The 15923-nt window shown below is 44.2% G+C and overlaps 1 protein-coding gene across 4 annotated transcripts in view; it reads left to right on the forward strand.

The window, feature by feature from the left end:
• Nucleotides 1–15923, forward strand: part of RABEP1 (rabaptin, RAB GTPase binding effector protein 1) — a 53218-nt gene that overhangs the window by 29171 nt on the left and 8124 nt on the right. For 3 of the 4 annotated variants that reach the window (XM_053367896.1, XM_053367898.1, XM_053367899.1), the window contains 8 exons: nt 78–213; nt 1026–1204; nt 1624–1662; nt 2843–2965; nt 7505–7969; nt 8194–8298; nt 12019–12135; nt 14421–14519. In XM_053367896.1, coding sequence (XP_053223871.1) covers nt 78–213; nt 1026–1204; nt 1624–1662; nt 2843–2965; nt 7505–7969; nt 8194–8298; nt 12019–12135; nt 14421–14519 — 1263 coding nt within the window. The remainder of the gene's footprint in view (nt 1–77; nt 214–1025; nt 1205–1623; nt 1663–2842; nt 2966–7504; nt 7970–8193; nt 8299–12018; nt 12136–14420; nt 14520–15923) is intronic. The other variant, XM_053367897.1, reaches the window with a different exon arrangement.

Raw genomic sequence — 15923 nt, forward strand, 5'->3', positions numbered from 1 at the left:
ATTTTAGTACAGCAACTGAAGCCAGCTGCATGCATTTCACCATAATCTTCCTCTGATTGATTATATACCTTTTTCAGGTTAAAGAACTGAATCATTATTTGGAAGCTGAGAAATCCTGCAGGACCGATCTAGAAATGTATGTGGCTGTTCTGAACACTCAGAAATCAGTTCTGCAGGAAGATGCAGAGAAGCTGCGGAAAGAACTTCACGAAGGTGTGAATTCTCCTCTTTGCTAAAAACATAGGAGGTGGCAACAGTAGACCCATGCTTTAGATGAGGAGCGGGCAGCCAGGTGCTTGGGCTGAGCTGCATGCCCACATTGGCTTCCAGAGTGTTCCACTTACTTTCCGCACAGTGGTATCATACAGAACGTGGTCTGGGGATCATTAGAGTTTTAATCACAGGGCAGTAAAAAAGGTGGGGATTTGCAGGCAGGGCTTGTCCCAGACTCCAATTCTGCAGTTATTTTGCATATAGTTAAACTATGGAACTGTCTACCATGGGAGGCAGTGGTGGCTACCCACTTGGATGGCTTTAAAACAAATTCATGGAGGATACAGCTATCAATGACTACTAGCCATGATGCCTGGGCTCTGGCTCCACAGTTGGAGGCAGCAATTCTTCTGAGTACCAGTTGATGGAAACCACAGGAAGAGGAATGTGCTATTGTGTTTGGGTTTCACTTGTGGATTTTCCACAGGCATCTGGTTGGCCACTGTGAAAACAGAATGCTGGACTGGATGGACCATCGATGCCAAGAGGCAATGGGGAGGCAGGAGGTGGGCCCCTCCAAGCATGTTAATTGCTTATTTACAGTCAACCAGGGTAGAGCCTAGCCTAAATCATATAAATGGTGACTCTTGCGAGAGTAAATGCCTACTTTGTTTCTGTGCAAGATGAGCATTTTCTTAGATTTAAGTAAAAAGCTCTAATGTGTGGAATAGCAAACAAATGTAACCAGAGTTACTTCGGTGAATGGTGACCATTAAAACCCCAATTCATCATCCTTTTCTGTTTCTGCATAGTCTGCCATCTATTAGAGCAGGAACGGCAGCAGCACAACCAGCTGAAGCACACCTGGCAAAAGGCCAACGACCAGTTCTTAGAATCGCAGCGTTTGCTGATGAGGGACATGCAGTGGATGGAAATGGTGCTGACCTCTGAGCAGCTTCGGCAAGTTGAAGAACTGAAGAAGAAAGATCAGGTTGGCGTGTGTGTTGCAATCAAATATTGTTGCCTTTTTCAGAGTATAATAATTGTGGGCGTTTGGTGACAAGGAGGCTGGAGTGCAAGGATGCGGGGAGCATTTGTTTCTGGGTTTCAAATATTTTTTGACATACGTTATTAAGGCAGAAATTGTTTTAAGGAGGTTAGTGTGCATTGGCATGTGTGTGCACATTTACAGTGGTTTAATGTATTGTGTGTATGTATGTGCACCCCGAGATAGGTGGGCTTCTTTGTTTTTCTTGTATTTGCTGTGTTTGAGACAGATGTTTGTTTGTTTCATAAAATTTATACACTGCTTGATTGTCAAAAAACAAAACAACCTCAATGTGTTTTATAAAAAGACCTGCTCTGCGTGTATTTGATTTCTCTGTGAAGGAGATCGCTTATTATTCTTAGGTAACACTGAAGCCGAGTACAGTCCTATCCATAAAAAGGGTAAACATTTTTACATGTTCAATTCCTAAATGACATGTGACGAATATTTGTGAGATGCATGTGACTTGATGCAAATGGCTCTGCAGCTGGGTTCACTTGCTTGAGTTTTGCGCTTGGTGTGCACTTTCAGTTCTTGCCATGTGCGTGTGACGAGGGGTCTATGGAGATCCTCACGCTCGGCTCGTAAATGACCTAGGATTTGCAAATACTGGAGGACTATTATAAATACTCAAAATGAATGTGAGCAGAAAGCAAACCTGTTCTTCCCTGCTGCATTAAACCCACATGTCCCAAAGCTTCCCTATGGTAGAGACCTTTTGCTTCCAGCAGCAGTTTCCCCTCCAGGCAGCCCTTCAGATCATCTGTCATGCAAACCAGCTGCTCCATTTGTTTATGCTTGGTGACTTGAAAGGCTGCACTTGGGCTGTGGAATGTGAGCAGAATCAAAGGGGGTGGGTGCCGCTTGCAGTTGGCCATGCCTGCGTTGAATTTAACTTGCAACAATTCCAGTAGATGCACTTGCATAGTTGAGCACCCCTGCTTCAATTTCTTGCCCCATCCCTGTTTGTTAACACACTTGTGGTCTGGGCTGAGATCTATGGAGGCCTGATACCATGTGTGACTGATACTAATTGATGGCAGCTGACTTCTAAGCTGATGCAATAGCAGTACGCCTAGATCAGGGATGAGGAACCTGCGGTCCTCCAGATGTTACCAAACTCTGACTCCCATCAGCCCTGGCCAGCATTGCTAGTGGTCAGGGATGATGTAGTGCAGCAACATCTGGAGAGCCAAAGGTTCCCCTTCCCTGATCTAGATGACTAGAGGGTTGTTGTTGTTATAAGCTCCCCTACCCCCAACCTTGCAGGGGGAGCTGACTAGATGACCCTTTGGGTACCTTCCAACTCTGTGATTCTATTATTTGTCCACCATTTTGTGATTGTGTTCAGTTGGACCTTAGAGCTCGCAATCATTCAGTCGTTCAATCCAGAACTTGAGTCATTTTGACACCTAACCCTCCATTTCTCTTTCGATTGCAATATTTTCCTTTGGGACGTGTGTCCCCCCCCCCCCCGTTCCTTCCCTGCTTAGCAAGGCACTCAGGCGTCACCTGCCACGTTGAAATTCATAATAGTATAGGTGACGCTGAAAGCACATCAAAACACTTCATTGTTTTTAGGAAGATGAAGAGCAGCGGAAACTTCATAAAAGGAAGGAAGACAAGCAGAAAGGCCCTGATGATGAATCGAAAGTAAGCTCCATCACTCATGATGAATCCCTTCCGCAGTTCCTTGGTGAAGAGGTAAAGCTGATTTGTTTCCCAAAACGTTATTGATTGTATTTAATTTTAGCAAACGCTACTGATGGCAAAAATCAATGGAGACTCCTTGGTAGCCATCTTGGCTTATTCAGACCAATACTACAATGTGTTGAGAGCAAACTGCGACCCCTATCATGGATTCCAGGGTTCAAACCCCCACTTTGGCCATAAAGCTCACTGGGCCAGTCACTCACTCTCAGCCTAACCTACCTCACAGGGTTATTGCGAGAATAAAATGTGGAAGAGGAGAACTTCATACACCACCTTGAGCTCCTTGGTGGAAAGGTGGTGTTTAAATGTCAACATAAAATAAATAAAATAACCTGTAAGGAGTGTGACACGGCTTGGAGGACAGGATGCACTTCACTCTTCAAAGGAACAAAGAACCGTGTTACATGAGGGTAACCCTAAACCCAATACCCCCTGTGGCAGGCAAGTCCTTCACCTTGTTGCAGTAACATCTAGGGATATTTTCCATGTGATCCTGTCTTGTCACATGAGTTTTCTCATTCACTGCTACTTACATACATACATAATTTTATTTGTATGCTGCCTTCCACACCATGCTCAAGCTGGCTTGAAGCATGAAAAAAATCACATAACCACAAGTAGTTATAAACAATAAATAAAACATGAAAATATACACAACCAAACTGAACAATTTTCACATAAATCACAATAAGTACTAAAATAAAGTTACAAAAAACCAATAGCAACAACTTCCCGCAACAAACCCGACTCCACCCTAGTCCAAGAGTCTGCTCAGCAGCCTCAGCTTTTGTAGCTGGAGTCAGTCGGGGACCGCCCTCCCAGGCCAGGTGGGAAAGGCCTGCAAGGCAGGGAGCAGGTCTTCCAGGACTCAGCCAAGATGGTCTCCTGCCTCCTCAGCAGCCCCAGCCTTTGTAGCTGGAGTCAGCTTGCTTATCATGTGTTGCCAAACTTGAAGTTTTAGCATGATGAATGGTATTCTTGGTGTATGATCTGCCTTTTAAATGTATGGCTATAGTCTAGTAAATGTGAAACAAATGGTGCTGGAGTAAGACAAGACCTAAATGAGCAGAATGTAATTTTCCTTGGCTTTGCATAAGATTTTGGCAAGAGATACTGCTTGTTGGAAACCACAGGAGGGGAGAGTGCTCTTGTGCACGGGTGTTGCTTGCTGGTTTCCCTTTGAGGCATCTGGTTGGCCACTGTGACAACAGGATACTGGCCTAGAAGGGCTTCCATTGGCCTGATGTGGCAGGGCTTATCTTACATTCTTGGGCCTGTCCTTTTAAAAATAGTTTAACAATTGACAGTTGATAACTATATACTCAACATACTACTCAGCCTACAATGGAATGCAGATGTTTCAGCTCTTTCCCAGTGAATTCCTACACTATTTTGTTTTTGTTTTTCCTTTTGAAATATTTCTCTCAACCTTTGGGACCTTCCCCCTCTTTTTCGGAATGAAACATGAGGCATCAGTTATCCAGCAATTTTCTAAAGCCTTAATGTCACAAAAATTAAATCCTCATCTTAAAACTCTGGTAATATGCACATTAGTAGGGACGCGGGTGGCGCTGTGGGTTAAACCGCAAAGCCTAGGGCTTGCCGATCAGAAGGTCTGTGGTTCGAATCCGCATGATGGGGTGAGCTCCCACTGCTCGGTCCCTGCTCCTGCCAACCTAGCAGTTTGAATGCACCTCAAAGTGCAAGTAGATAAATAGGTACCGCTCCGGCGGGAAGGTAAACGGCGTTTCCGTGCGCTGCTATGGTTCACCAGAAGTGGCTTAGTCATGCTGGCCACATGACCCAGAAGCTGTACACCGGGTCCCTTGGCCAGTAAAGCGAGATGAGCGCCGCAACCCCAGAGTCGTCCATGACTGGACTTAACTGTCAGGGGTCCCTTTACCTTTTAATATGCACATTAAAGATTTGGATTGCACACAAAACCTGAATTGTAAAGATAATTAAATATGGTGTGAAGCCTGAAGTTACTACATGTGAACGCAGAGGAGCTGATTTCCTAAACCAGCCTTTGCCAAACTGGTGCCCTCTAGATGTTTTGGTGGTTCCAGCTTGGGCTGATGGAAATTGTAGTCTAATACACCTGCTAGGCACTGGGGTGGTGAAGGCTGCCCTTGTCCTAAACTGGGAAGTTTAAGGTATGTCCATGCAGGGTGGCATATGTGGTTCTCACCTGCTGTGCTTTGTGGCTGAGTGGGGATTTGAACCCTGATCTCTGCCAGGTCACTCAGCATAATTCTTGTGGTGGTGAATCTGAAATACATTCTAGTGATAGGAATTGGCTTTGAATTTGCAAGTTGCACAGTTAGACCCCATTATTTATGCGTTTTAATAAGCAATCTGGTAAACAACTGGCTTTGGCTTGAATGTAACCATTGTTCTAAGTTGATCGCCTGGGCGTACTTGCTGTGCTAGTTTTTGTCTTCCTTATCCCTTTTGAAACTGAGTTGGTTTTAAATTCAGTCACCCTCAGTAGAGCAAAGTCAGTATTTCTCCATATTAAAACGGATAGTTTTACTGGGGCATATTCAGGACTGACGGTCTTTCCCTTGCTGTCTTGCCTATTCTTCTTTCAGTTGCGTTGTGAAGCAGCAGAACATAATTCTTGTGTCTACGGGAAAAATTCTTTGTTTTAATCCTTTAACTTAAGGTGGCTGTAAGCCAGTTTTTCATAGGGCATGTTAATAGGATTTACATGGGTTCTTTAAATGAGGTTCCATAATAATTGGCTCCCACCAGCACTAATTGCCTTCTCTGTGTCTTAGTGAAGTCCTGGTAAGCCACACAAGAGAATTGTGTGCTTGAGGTTTGACGCTTAAGCCCTTAAGACATTTTTATGTTGCTTCGGCCAGCATGTCGTGCCATATTGCTTCCTGCAAAGGCTATACTGTAGTAAAGTAGGAAGATGGAGTTGTGCAGATGGTTGTAAGCAACACACACACACACACAGACCTGCATTCATTACAAAAAGGAGACGTACTGCTACAGGCATGCTTAAAAAGGATGTTCCTTTCAGATTAAGTCCCATGAGCTTGTTCACATGAGAGGGGCTTTGGGCTCAGTGGTAGAGGGCATGCATTGCATGCAGGTGAAAGTCACATATTCATTCCCCAATGTCATCTCCAGGTGGGGCTGGGAAAGATCCCTTCCTGAAACCCTGGGAAACCACTGCCAGCCATGTTGACAACCCTGATTGTACATAGACCAACGGTCTGACTTTGTACAACGCTGCTTCCTGTTTGGTTAAAAAAAATGCTTGAATTCTACTTTAATCCCCAGGCGACAGTCCTGAATTAGCAACCTTCTTAATGCTGTGAAGGAATTATAGGAAATATTAGTCACGTGGAATAACAAAACCATTAAAAGATAGAATTGGAAGGGACCCCGAGGGACATCTAGTCCAACCCCCTGCAATGCAGGAATCTTTTTTGCCCAACCTGGGGCTCAAACCCACAGCCCTGAGATTAAGAGTCTCATGTTCCACTAACTAGTCGTTTCAGGTTTCTGTTGCTATGTGCTTCAGAGAATTTGGGACTCTACCCACCTCTGCTGGAGTCATGAGTCTAGTTGGGGGCGAGAGTGTGGGGTGCGGAAGACATTGATCAAAGAGATTTATTTTTCCTCCCCCATATATAATATTGGGATGTTATAGGGTTGCCTGATTCACTATAGATGTAGGTCAAACAACCGAAATGCATACGTGAAGTTTCCTAAGGCAAAGTGTGATAGTGGACACTAACTTGTCAGCCTTTAGAAAGTATTAGACAGACCTGTTCTTCTTCATCTGTTTATTTGTGGCAACTGCCATAACATTTAAACAGAATGTTAGTATTTGTAAATGTAAAATACTGCATGAAACCAACAGGAGTTGGCGATTGCTTTTGTGCTCTGCTTGTAGCTTTCCTAGAAGCATCTGGCTAGCAGCTCTCCCAAGTCAAATGCTAAACTTGGTGAAATTTACAAGGAAAGATCTCTGGCTGAAACTTTTCAGAGCTACTAAAAAATACAAGGAAAGCCTTCTGGATCAGGCCAGTGAACTGGTATTCAAAAGCATTACTGCCTCCAGCTGTGGAGAGCAGAGCCACCATGACTAGTAGACATTAATAGCCTCCATGAGTTTGTCCAGTCGTCTTTTAAAACCATACAGGTTGGTGGCCATCCCTGCCTCTGATGGGAGCAGATTCCATTGTTTCACTGTGTGCTGCATGGAGATGGGCTTCCTTTTGTCTGTCCTGAGTCTTCCAAGATTCAGCTTCATTGAATGTCCATGATTTCTAGTGTTAACGAGAGAGGGAAGAAAGCTTTTTTCTATCTGCTCTCTCCATGCTCTGCAAAACTTTATAAACTTCTATCTTACTTGCCTTTCCTCTGAATGAAAAAGTCCCAAACCTTGCAACCTTTCCTCACAGAAATTTGAGGAAAGGTGCCAGTCAGAGTAGACAAGATTGGTGTAAGGCAGCTTCTTCTCTTCTCAGTTGTAAGCATTGCCTAAGTGTTTTTATCTCTCTCTAGGTGCACATAAACAGTACTCACGGTTCAGTCCACTCACTCGACACAGATGCCCTGCTGTCTTCGGGAGAATCTCTCAAGTCAGACAACGACATGTTCAAAGAGGGGCTGCGGAGGGCACAGTCAACGGACAGCTTGGGAACATCAGGATCCTTGCAGGCCAAAACTCTGGGCTACAACAACAAAGCCAAATCGGCTGGGAATCTTGATGAGTCTGACTTTGGACCCTTAGTTGGGGCGGACTCTATGTCAGAGAACTTTGACACGGCCTCCCTTGGCTCTCTGCAAATGCCCAGTGGGTTTATGTTAACCAAAGACCAGGAGAAAGCAATCACAGCGATGACACCGGAGCAGGAGGAGACAGCATCCCTGCTCTCCAGCATCACACAGAGTGTTGAGAATGCTTACGTATCTCCTAGCGGTTACAGATTAGTTAGTGAAACAGAGTGGAATCTCCTTCAGAAAGAGGTAAGTTTTGTATCCACCATCTTCCTCCCTCCTGAAGATTGCTGCTGTGGAGGATGGTGCATCCACTAAATACAAAAAACTGCTCTGCCCTGCCCAGAATCCTTAAACCTCCACCAACACTTGCTGCAGCCGCCATCACAGTGCAGTCTTCTGTGATACTTTGGCATTGTTTTTGCAGAGTTTCTGCAGCTTCCATGGCAAATGATGACTTTTATGTTCTCCAGGTGCAAAACGCTGGGAACAAGCTGGGCCGGCGTTGCGATATGTGTTCCAATTATGAGAAACAGTTGCAAGGAATCCAGATCCAGGAGGCAGAAACCAGGGATCAGGTGGGTCCAAGGTTGCTCTCTTCCATGCAAAAGGGTCTTGGTTCTTAGAAGCTGCTACCAGTTCACTGAGTACTTACTGGGCAGCATAGCTCTCGGCTGCATGGACTTTGGCAGAAGTGAAGCTGGCCAGCCTTCAACCTTTGAAATGAGAAAATAAAATGATTCCTGGAGTGTCAGACAGAAGCAAAATTTTCACATAGAACTGTTACTATACTTCAGTATAAAGGGGAAGAAATGTTGACACTTGCGGGGTGGGTTTCTGTGGTTCCCAGAATTGCTTCTTTTCTTGTAAAGTATAATTTTACCACTTTCTTTTGAGGGCCACGTCCACATCCCTTTGCAGTAGTAATGTGTTAGGGGCTGCACCCTGGGGTGGTGTTGGTCAGAAACAAAAGTGGAAGGGGATCAGACTCTTATTCTTGTTCTGCCATCGTCCTTCCCCCCCGCCTTCTCCTCCAGTGGGCTCCTCAGGGAAGGACAGATCACTTTTGCCAGCGATCTGAACTGATTGCTTGCTAAGTGATCTTCTCTCCTTCCACATGGCTCCATCTGTCTGGCCTTTCTTCCTCTCCTGTCGTCGTCATCTTCTTCCTCCTGGCTCCCCACCTCTGTAAAATTAGGCCATGGGCTGTATGAAATTAGGAAGCCATCCTTTCTCACTCTTTATCTTCTACATCGTCTTCTGCATCTGCTTCAACTTTGTTAAATCTGACGTATCTAACATCTCCCTAGCAGTATTCCTTTATCAGCTGTGTTAATAGTGAAATCAATAATCCACTTCCTCAGATACATTATACAAAGATCTGAAATGCTTAACTTCATTGCTTTGTGGCTGAATGTTTCACTCTTGCTCAAGTTCTTGTTAGGCTCTTTCTACTTACCAGTTGTTCATAGTTTTTTCCCCTTTTATTTTGTCTCTTACACACAGCATTTTCTTAGTTTACCCTGGTGTTAAATGCGTACTTTCTTATGTGCCTTCACTCTGACATTTTAGTGTACATGTATTGCTTGGGAAAGGACAGGAAGCTCAATCGGTTATGTGGTGTGATTTTTTTACTTGTGAGTTTACTTGCAAGCTTGGTAATCTTTTGTAAGAATTTTCTTCCTTTGTTGTATCTGGTTCCCACCCCCCTCAAAACAGTAAAAATATATACATTAACAACTCCCTAGCCAAGTCAGCAGAGCACATGGTCAGCATTTCTCTTCTATAATCAATTGACATTTTAAGGGAGAAACCCCACCTGTGTTGATCTATTTCCTTATTCAACCTTCAGGTTAAAAACTTAGAATCCTCCCTCCTGGAAAAATCTGATAAGATTGCCATTATCACTGGACATTCGAAATATCTCACAAACAGCGACCTTTGAGTCTCAGTTCAAGATGTGACTAGTATATCTCTTGGATCATGAGTGTTTCTTGAGTTGTGGTTTCTTATCTGAAAGGCGGGAATCAATAGATGCATCTTTATCTGAGTCTGAACCCGCCCATCCACTAAACCAACCTGCTGTACTCCAGAGGTTCAGTATGGGCCCTAGTCAGCATGGCTGTGGTGGTTGGGGCTGATGGGTGTTGTAGTTCAAAACATCTGGAGGGCACCAGGTCGGGGGACGCTGCACTAAATTAAAACGGGAGGCAGCTGGTTTCTCAAAGGCTCAGTCTAGACCCAGCTGAGTCCCCAACACCTGGGACCTCTGCTGTCTACATATTGCCCATCTGATAAGGTCTAACCACCTTCTCTTCTGTGGAAGCCGCAAAGCTGTGGAGCTCTTCCTGTTCTGCATCTCAGCTGCTGATTCCCATGCACAAGTCAAGAACAGGCAAATGAGAATGAGCAGCTGAAGTGCATCAGGCTTCTGAATCCTCTGTTGCTACTCATAGCAGGGAGAGGAGGGTAAAGGAGGCCTTTGGCTGCATCTGGGCTCAGGCAGGTGTGATCTGGTGGGTGGAGCGAGTGTTGTGGCCTTTGGGCCTTGTGCAGTTCAAAGACTGCCCCTGCTAAAAATGTGTTGCAGAACAAGAACTTCTGTACTGTAGTACTTTATTATTAAAATGTCTTACATAGAGTTGTCTTGCCCCTTCCCTTCTGTGCATAAGCGCCATCAGTTCTACTATTTTGGCAGAGTTGCAACACACACCAGGGGGGTGGAGCAAAGGGAATCTTCCCTCCTATTGCAAGTGTTACCAGTGTCAAAGCAGTTGTAATAAAAACCTCTTTGCTGCTTGTGCAGAACATAAAGTTTGGGTGGTTTAGGGCTAGGCGAATCACAAATGAAGCATGACTCAGCCTGTACTTTCAGTCAATATTCTTCTGAGATTCACATTTCTAGAGGTGGGGAGCCTGCAACCAACCCTCTGGTGTTATTGGGCTTTAGAAGCAGCACTGGCCCTATTGGCTGGGTCCATTGGGAACTGGAGTCCAGCAGCACTTGGAATTCTATAATAGCTGTAGGTTCCCAATCTCTGTTGTAGAGACCAGGGGCTTGTTTGCAAGATCAGGTTGGCTGAGGTTGAGTTTGTTGACTCGGGGATGGTTTCCTGGATCGACGATCGTAGAGTTGTAAGGGACCCATAGGATCAACTAGTTCAACCCCCTTCAATGCAGGGATCCCTTCTCCACGTGATCAAGGAGGTCTACAGTGCACCCAGTCACAATGCAGCACTCACTTTCTCGTATAATTAATTCACAGGTCACTTGTGGCTGCAGGGAACTCTGCACTCCACCTACCTCTGCACATCAGTGATAACAACTCCGCTATTGTTTGCATGAGAGGTGAGTCAAGAGCCCCTGAGTTTGTGCAGGGGCTCCTTTCCTCTCTTTCAACTCACTTCAGCCTCTGATTCACCCCTTGAGTTAAAATTGGAGGTTGAAAAGAGTTTGGGGGTTGTTAACCCAGGGCAGCCTTTTTGCCAACCTGGTGCCCTCCAGATGTTTTGGACTGCAACTGCCATCAGCCCAACCCATCTGGAGGGCACCGGGTTGGAGAAAGCTGCCCTTGGTTCATTGATCATGTAGACAAGCCCCTCTGGCAGACAGATTAACTGCTACCAGATCTTTCAGAGTCTCTCGTGTCCAAAAGTTCAAACTCTTCTTCACATTTAAAATATGTTACACCTCAGCTTTTTTGTGCATAGCTACACCTACATCTAGAAAACTTGGCATACTTGATTTTTGTAGTCTTTACAGAAAGCTTTTGATTTTTTTTGCAGAGAAGAAAAGGCAAGTTGTACAACATTTTGATTACAGTTAGGAAAAGAATTTAGAATTCTGTGCAATGAATCAATTGCTGCAGTGTTGGAAAAGGTTGCATCCTATACAGGGAGGCCTTTGGTCACAGCCACTCTCTCATCAAGAGTGCAAACATTAATTCATGGTGTGTTTTTTTAATCTACGTCAGTCTTGACCCCTCCAGATGTTTTGAACTACAACTCTCATCGGCCAAGGTATTTGTAAGTTCAGAGCATCTAGAGAACATGAGGTCAGTGGATGCTGATCTACTGGGATAGCTCAATTGGTAGAGCATGAGACTCTTACTCGGAGGGTTGTGGGTTTGAGCCCCACGTTGAGCAAAAGATTCCTGCATTGCAGGGGTTGGACTAGATGACCCTCGTGGCAGCTTACAACTCTACAATTCTATGATACTGTTGTTGGACAGTTGTCGTCACCCCACCCCCTTTTAGAAGAAAGGTAATTTATGGTGTGCTCTTGTCCCAACCACATAGGTGAAGAAGCTTCAGGTGATGTTGAGGCAGGCCAATGACCAACTCGAAAAAACCATGCGAGAGAAACAGGAGCTGGAGGAGTACATGAAACAAAGCACTGAAGATTCAGGAAATCAGGTACAGAAAAGCTGGAGAGAAGCAAAATCCTAAAGGAAGAGCAGCAGTCTGCAGAAGGGCATCCTAGGCCTGAAGCTTTTTCATTGTACAACCCCAGAGTTCCCTGGAAGAACAGCTCAAGCTTTTAGCAGAACTGTTTTGAGAGAGAGAGAGAAGTGTGTGTGTGTGTGTGTGTGTGTGTGAGAGAGAGAGAGAGAGAGAGAGAGAGAGAGAGAGAGTTGGCAACTACTACTGTTTTTAAGGGACTACTGTTTTTAGGGATGCGGGTGGCGCTGTGAGTAAAACCTCAGTGCCTAGGACTTGCTGATCGCAAGGTCAGCGGTTCGAATCCCCGCGGCGGGGTGAGCTCCCGCCATTTGGTCCCAGCTCCTGCCCACCTAGCAGTTCAAAAGCACCCCAAGTGCAAGTGGATAAATAGGTACCGCTTTATAGCGGGAAGGTAAATGGCGTTTCTGTGTGCTGCGCTGGTGCTGGCTCACCAGATGCTGCTTAGTCACGCTCGCCACGTGACCTGGAAGTGTCTCCGGACGGCGCTGGCCCCCGGCCTCTTGAGCGAGATGAGCGCGCAACCCTAGAGTCGGACACAACTGGCCCGTACGGGCAGGGGTACCTTTACTTTATCTTTACTGTTTTTAAAAAACAATTATAGGTATAGAAGAGGTTTCATTTATTTTCAGTTGCTTTTAATTGCTATGTAAGCTCAGAGCAGCATACATACAATTAATTAAGACCAAACAGTCCTTGCTCATAGGTTTGCTGTCTAAAAAGACACAGCACAAAAGCAAAAAAGGTATGAGGAGGGAAGAGGAAAGAAGTGGCCTCTCCTCATCTAACCCTGTACTCTCAAAGGTCAAGCACCTAGAGCCAGCTTAATACCTACCCAGTGTGAGATTTGGGAGAATAAATCAAGAAAAGCTGATGCTTCTATTCCAGCCCTTGATTAACCCCATAAGTGTGATTTCCCTATGTAAACAGCTTCCCTTAATGGCAGTGATATAAAACAACCAACCAACCATGGAATTTTGGTTTGATATAAGTTTTAAAAATATAGATAGACAAGAGAAAAGGAAGAATGCATGATAAAACAATATCATAGTTAAAGGGGAAAGGAAACTCTCTAATTACAGAGTATCACAGGCAAGCTTCTGGGGACCATTAGAGTAAAACAAGCAAAGGATTTCCAGACTTCTCTATGTTGTTGTATTTCAGTAGAAACGATAAAATCACCATCACCATGTATATAACTCTGGATAACATTGCATGCTTCTGATTAAATAGACTGTAGTCCATGGAACCTTATGCTATAATAAATTTGTAGGGGTGGTATTCAGCTAAGTTTTACACAGAGTAGACACATTGAGATTAATGAACATGACTTAAGTTAGGTCCATTAATTTCAAAGGGGTTACTTAGCTGAATGCCACATTTAATCTTCAAGGGGCCACAAGACTCCTTTGCCGCTTTTATAGCCTAAGGAGAAGTTTAGATGTGTGCAAGTTATGTAGCCAGATCATAGCTGGAAAATATATATGCGCAGCCTGAGGAAGTACCAACCACCTTGGGCCTGCTCACAAAAAGCAAGTCTATAGAGTGAGAGGCTAGGATGTTTGCTGTTTCCAGGAGCTCTTCTCATGGTGAGACTTTTGGAGGGGAGCTAAGAGTTGGTTTTGCCCCTGGGTGAGAATCCAGAGGCTGAGAGGTAGAGTGTGTCAGAAGGAAAATGAAAAGATATTGATTTACATATATGAGTAACTTTGTATTAACTTGTATTACATGTACCAGTAACTTTGTATCACATTTTTATACATCACTGTGCATTTTTATAATATTCTGTTTTAAGTTGTCTGTTGTTGTTTCAGTTATCTGTACACTGATCAGAGAGATTTTAAAAAATATTTTAAGCAGTATAGAAATTAAAGAATCAAATGCATCTATGCTTGAATGACATGTGATCAGAAGCTTGAAGAGCTTCCACATAGAAAATAGAAGACAAATGGAATGTATGTAATCATGGCCTCCCAAATTTTATCAACTGCTGTTGAGAAAGCTGCTTGGGTGACTTCAGTTGCATGCTATATAAGAGACCATGTACCAGAAATTCCTGCACTAATAGACATCCCCACCAATCTGTCCATGGCCCTTTCAACATACTGACTGAAACATCGCAAGGGGCAACACACCATCTACTAAAGACTTTGTATAGTGATTCCTTTTTGTGTTATATTTGTGTTGGTTGATAAGGTCTTCTCCCCACCCCCCCACCCCCGTCCCCTTCCCTTTAACAGATCTCCTCGCTTATTGTTAGAGTTCAGGAGTCCGAGGCCCTGCTTAGCGAACTTCAACAGGCATTTTCTCAAGCCAGGAGAGATGTCCAGGACCAAATGGTAAAAGAGATGCAGACTTTTTAAAATAATCTTGGGGTTTTGAATAAATAAATAATGTCACTGTATGGCTTTTTACTCCAAATGACAGCTTTGTAATTATCCACTTGCCTGCCCTTCCAAGGCAAAGAATGGTTGATGCCAGGCAGTTAACAAACTTGAGTGCTGTCCATCCTCACCTACATATATGTATATATAGAGAGAGAGAAATAAGGAGATTGTACCTGGCTGACTCCTGACAGCAAAGCTAGGTGTGCATCTGTTTCCTTGTTCTCTCTGCTTATCCAGCTGTTTGAGGAGCCCAGATATGCACATGGTGGTGGGGAACCCATCAAGATGGCCACTTTCTAAGGAATATTAAGGAAGGCAGGGGAAGGGGGCACTGAGGACACTGCAGCAATAAGAGGAGTAGGGATATCTCAGTTGACCATGTCCTGAGAGATGCAGAGGAGTCCCACAGAGCTACTAGCGTGGTGTGGTGGTTAGAGTGCTGGGAGACTAGGGTTCAGTCCCCACATGAGTCACAGCCTCTCAGACTAACCTACCCTACAGGGTTGTTTTGGGGATTAAATGCAATGGAGGGAGGGGGGAGAGAACCATGTGCACTACCTTGAGCTGCTTGGAGAAAAAAAGGTGAGATATAAATGCAATAAATAAATAATAACATAATGATGAATTCTGCCTGCAGTGTAAAGGCCAGAAAGGCTGTCTTGTCAGAAGGTGGTAAATGCTCAACCTAAAGTCTCTTGGGAACGGTTGATGGCAGAGGTTTTATGTCTTTCATCTTGTCCTGGGGTAGCTTATTCTTATCCAGCAGTGGCGTGTATTGCTTCCATGGCTTTTGAACCCACTCTATCTGCACACTAGAACAGTGGGAAAAGTGGATTAGAGATTACACAGGTGGGATTCAAGTATCTATAAGTGTCTTCCTAGTGTCATTTGTTGCTGGCTCTGTCCCAGAAACTTCACAGTGATAGGAATGGACACTAGGCTAGAAGTGTTTGCCCATGTCTTGACCAGTAGGTCAGTCTTCCATTCAGGAAACAGGCACAAAATATGCCTATTATAAACTGGTTTTTGCCTTTAACTTCCTTCTTTTTCATATGTAAGTGCAGATTCTGATTTTAGATTTTGTAATACCTTTTCTTGACTGGCAGTGTAGATTTTTCTTCATAATGTTACCCACCATGAAATTGTTTTACTGATGAAGGCTGAATGCAAAGTTTGTAAACAGCAAATGCGTACTTATTTGCACACTCAGTTCTGAGCAGTAGAACAGTTATTGTCATCCTGGTACTGGGTGTTTTGAATTTTTCTTTTCACTTCATGTAACAAGATTCCTTTTTGTCTGTTTACCTTCGGAATCATGTCGGTATGAATTATTGTTCAATTGTGTCTGCTGCAATC

This window comes from Podarcis raffonei, chromosome 15 (assembly GCF_027172205.1).
Source record: "Podarcis raffonei isolate rPodRaf1 chromosome 15, rPodRaf1.pri, whole genome shotgun sequence".
Taxonomy (NCBI): Eukaryota; Metazoa; Chordata; class Lepidosauria; order Squamata; family Lacertidae; genus Podarcis; species Podarcis raffonei.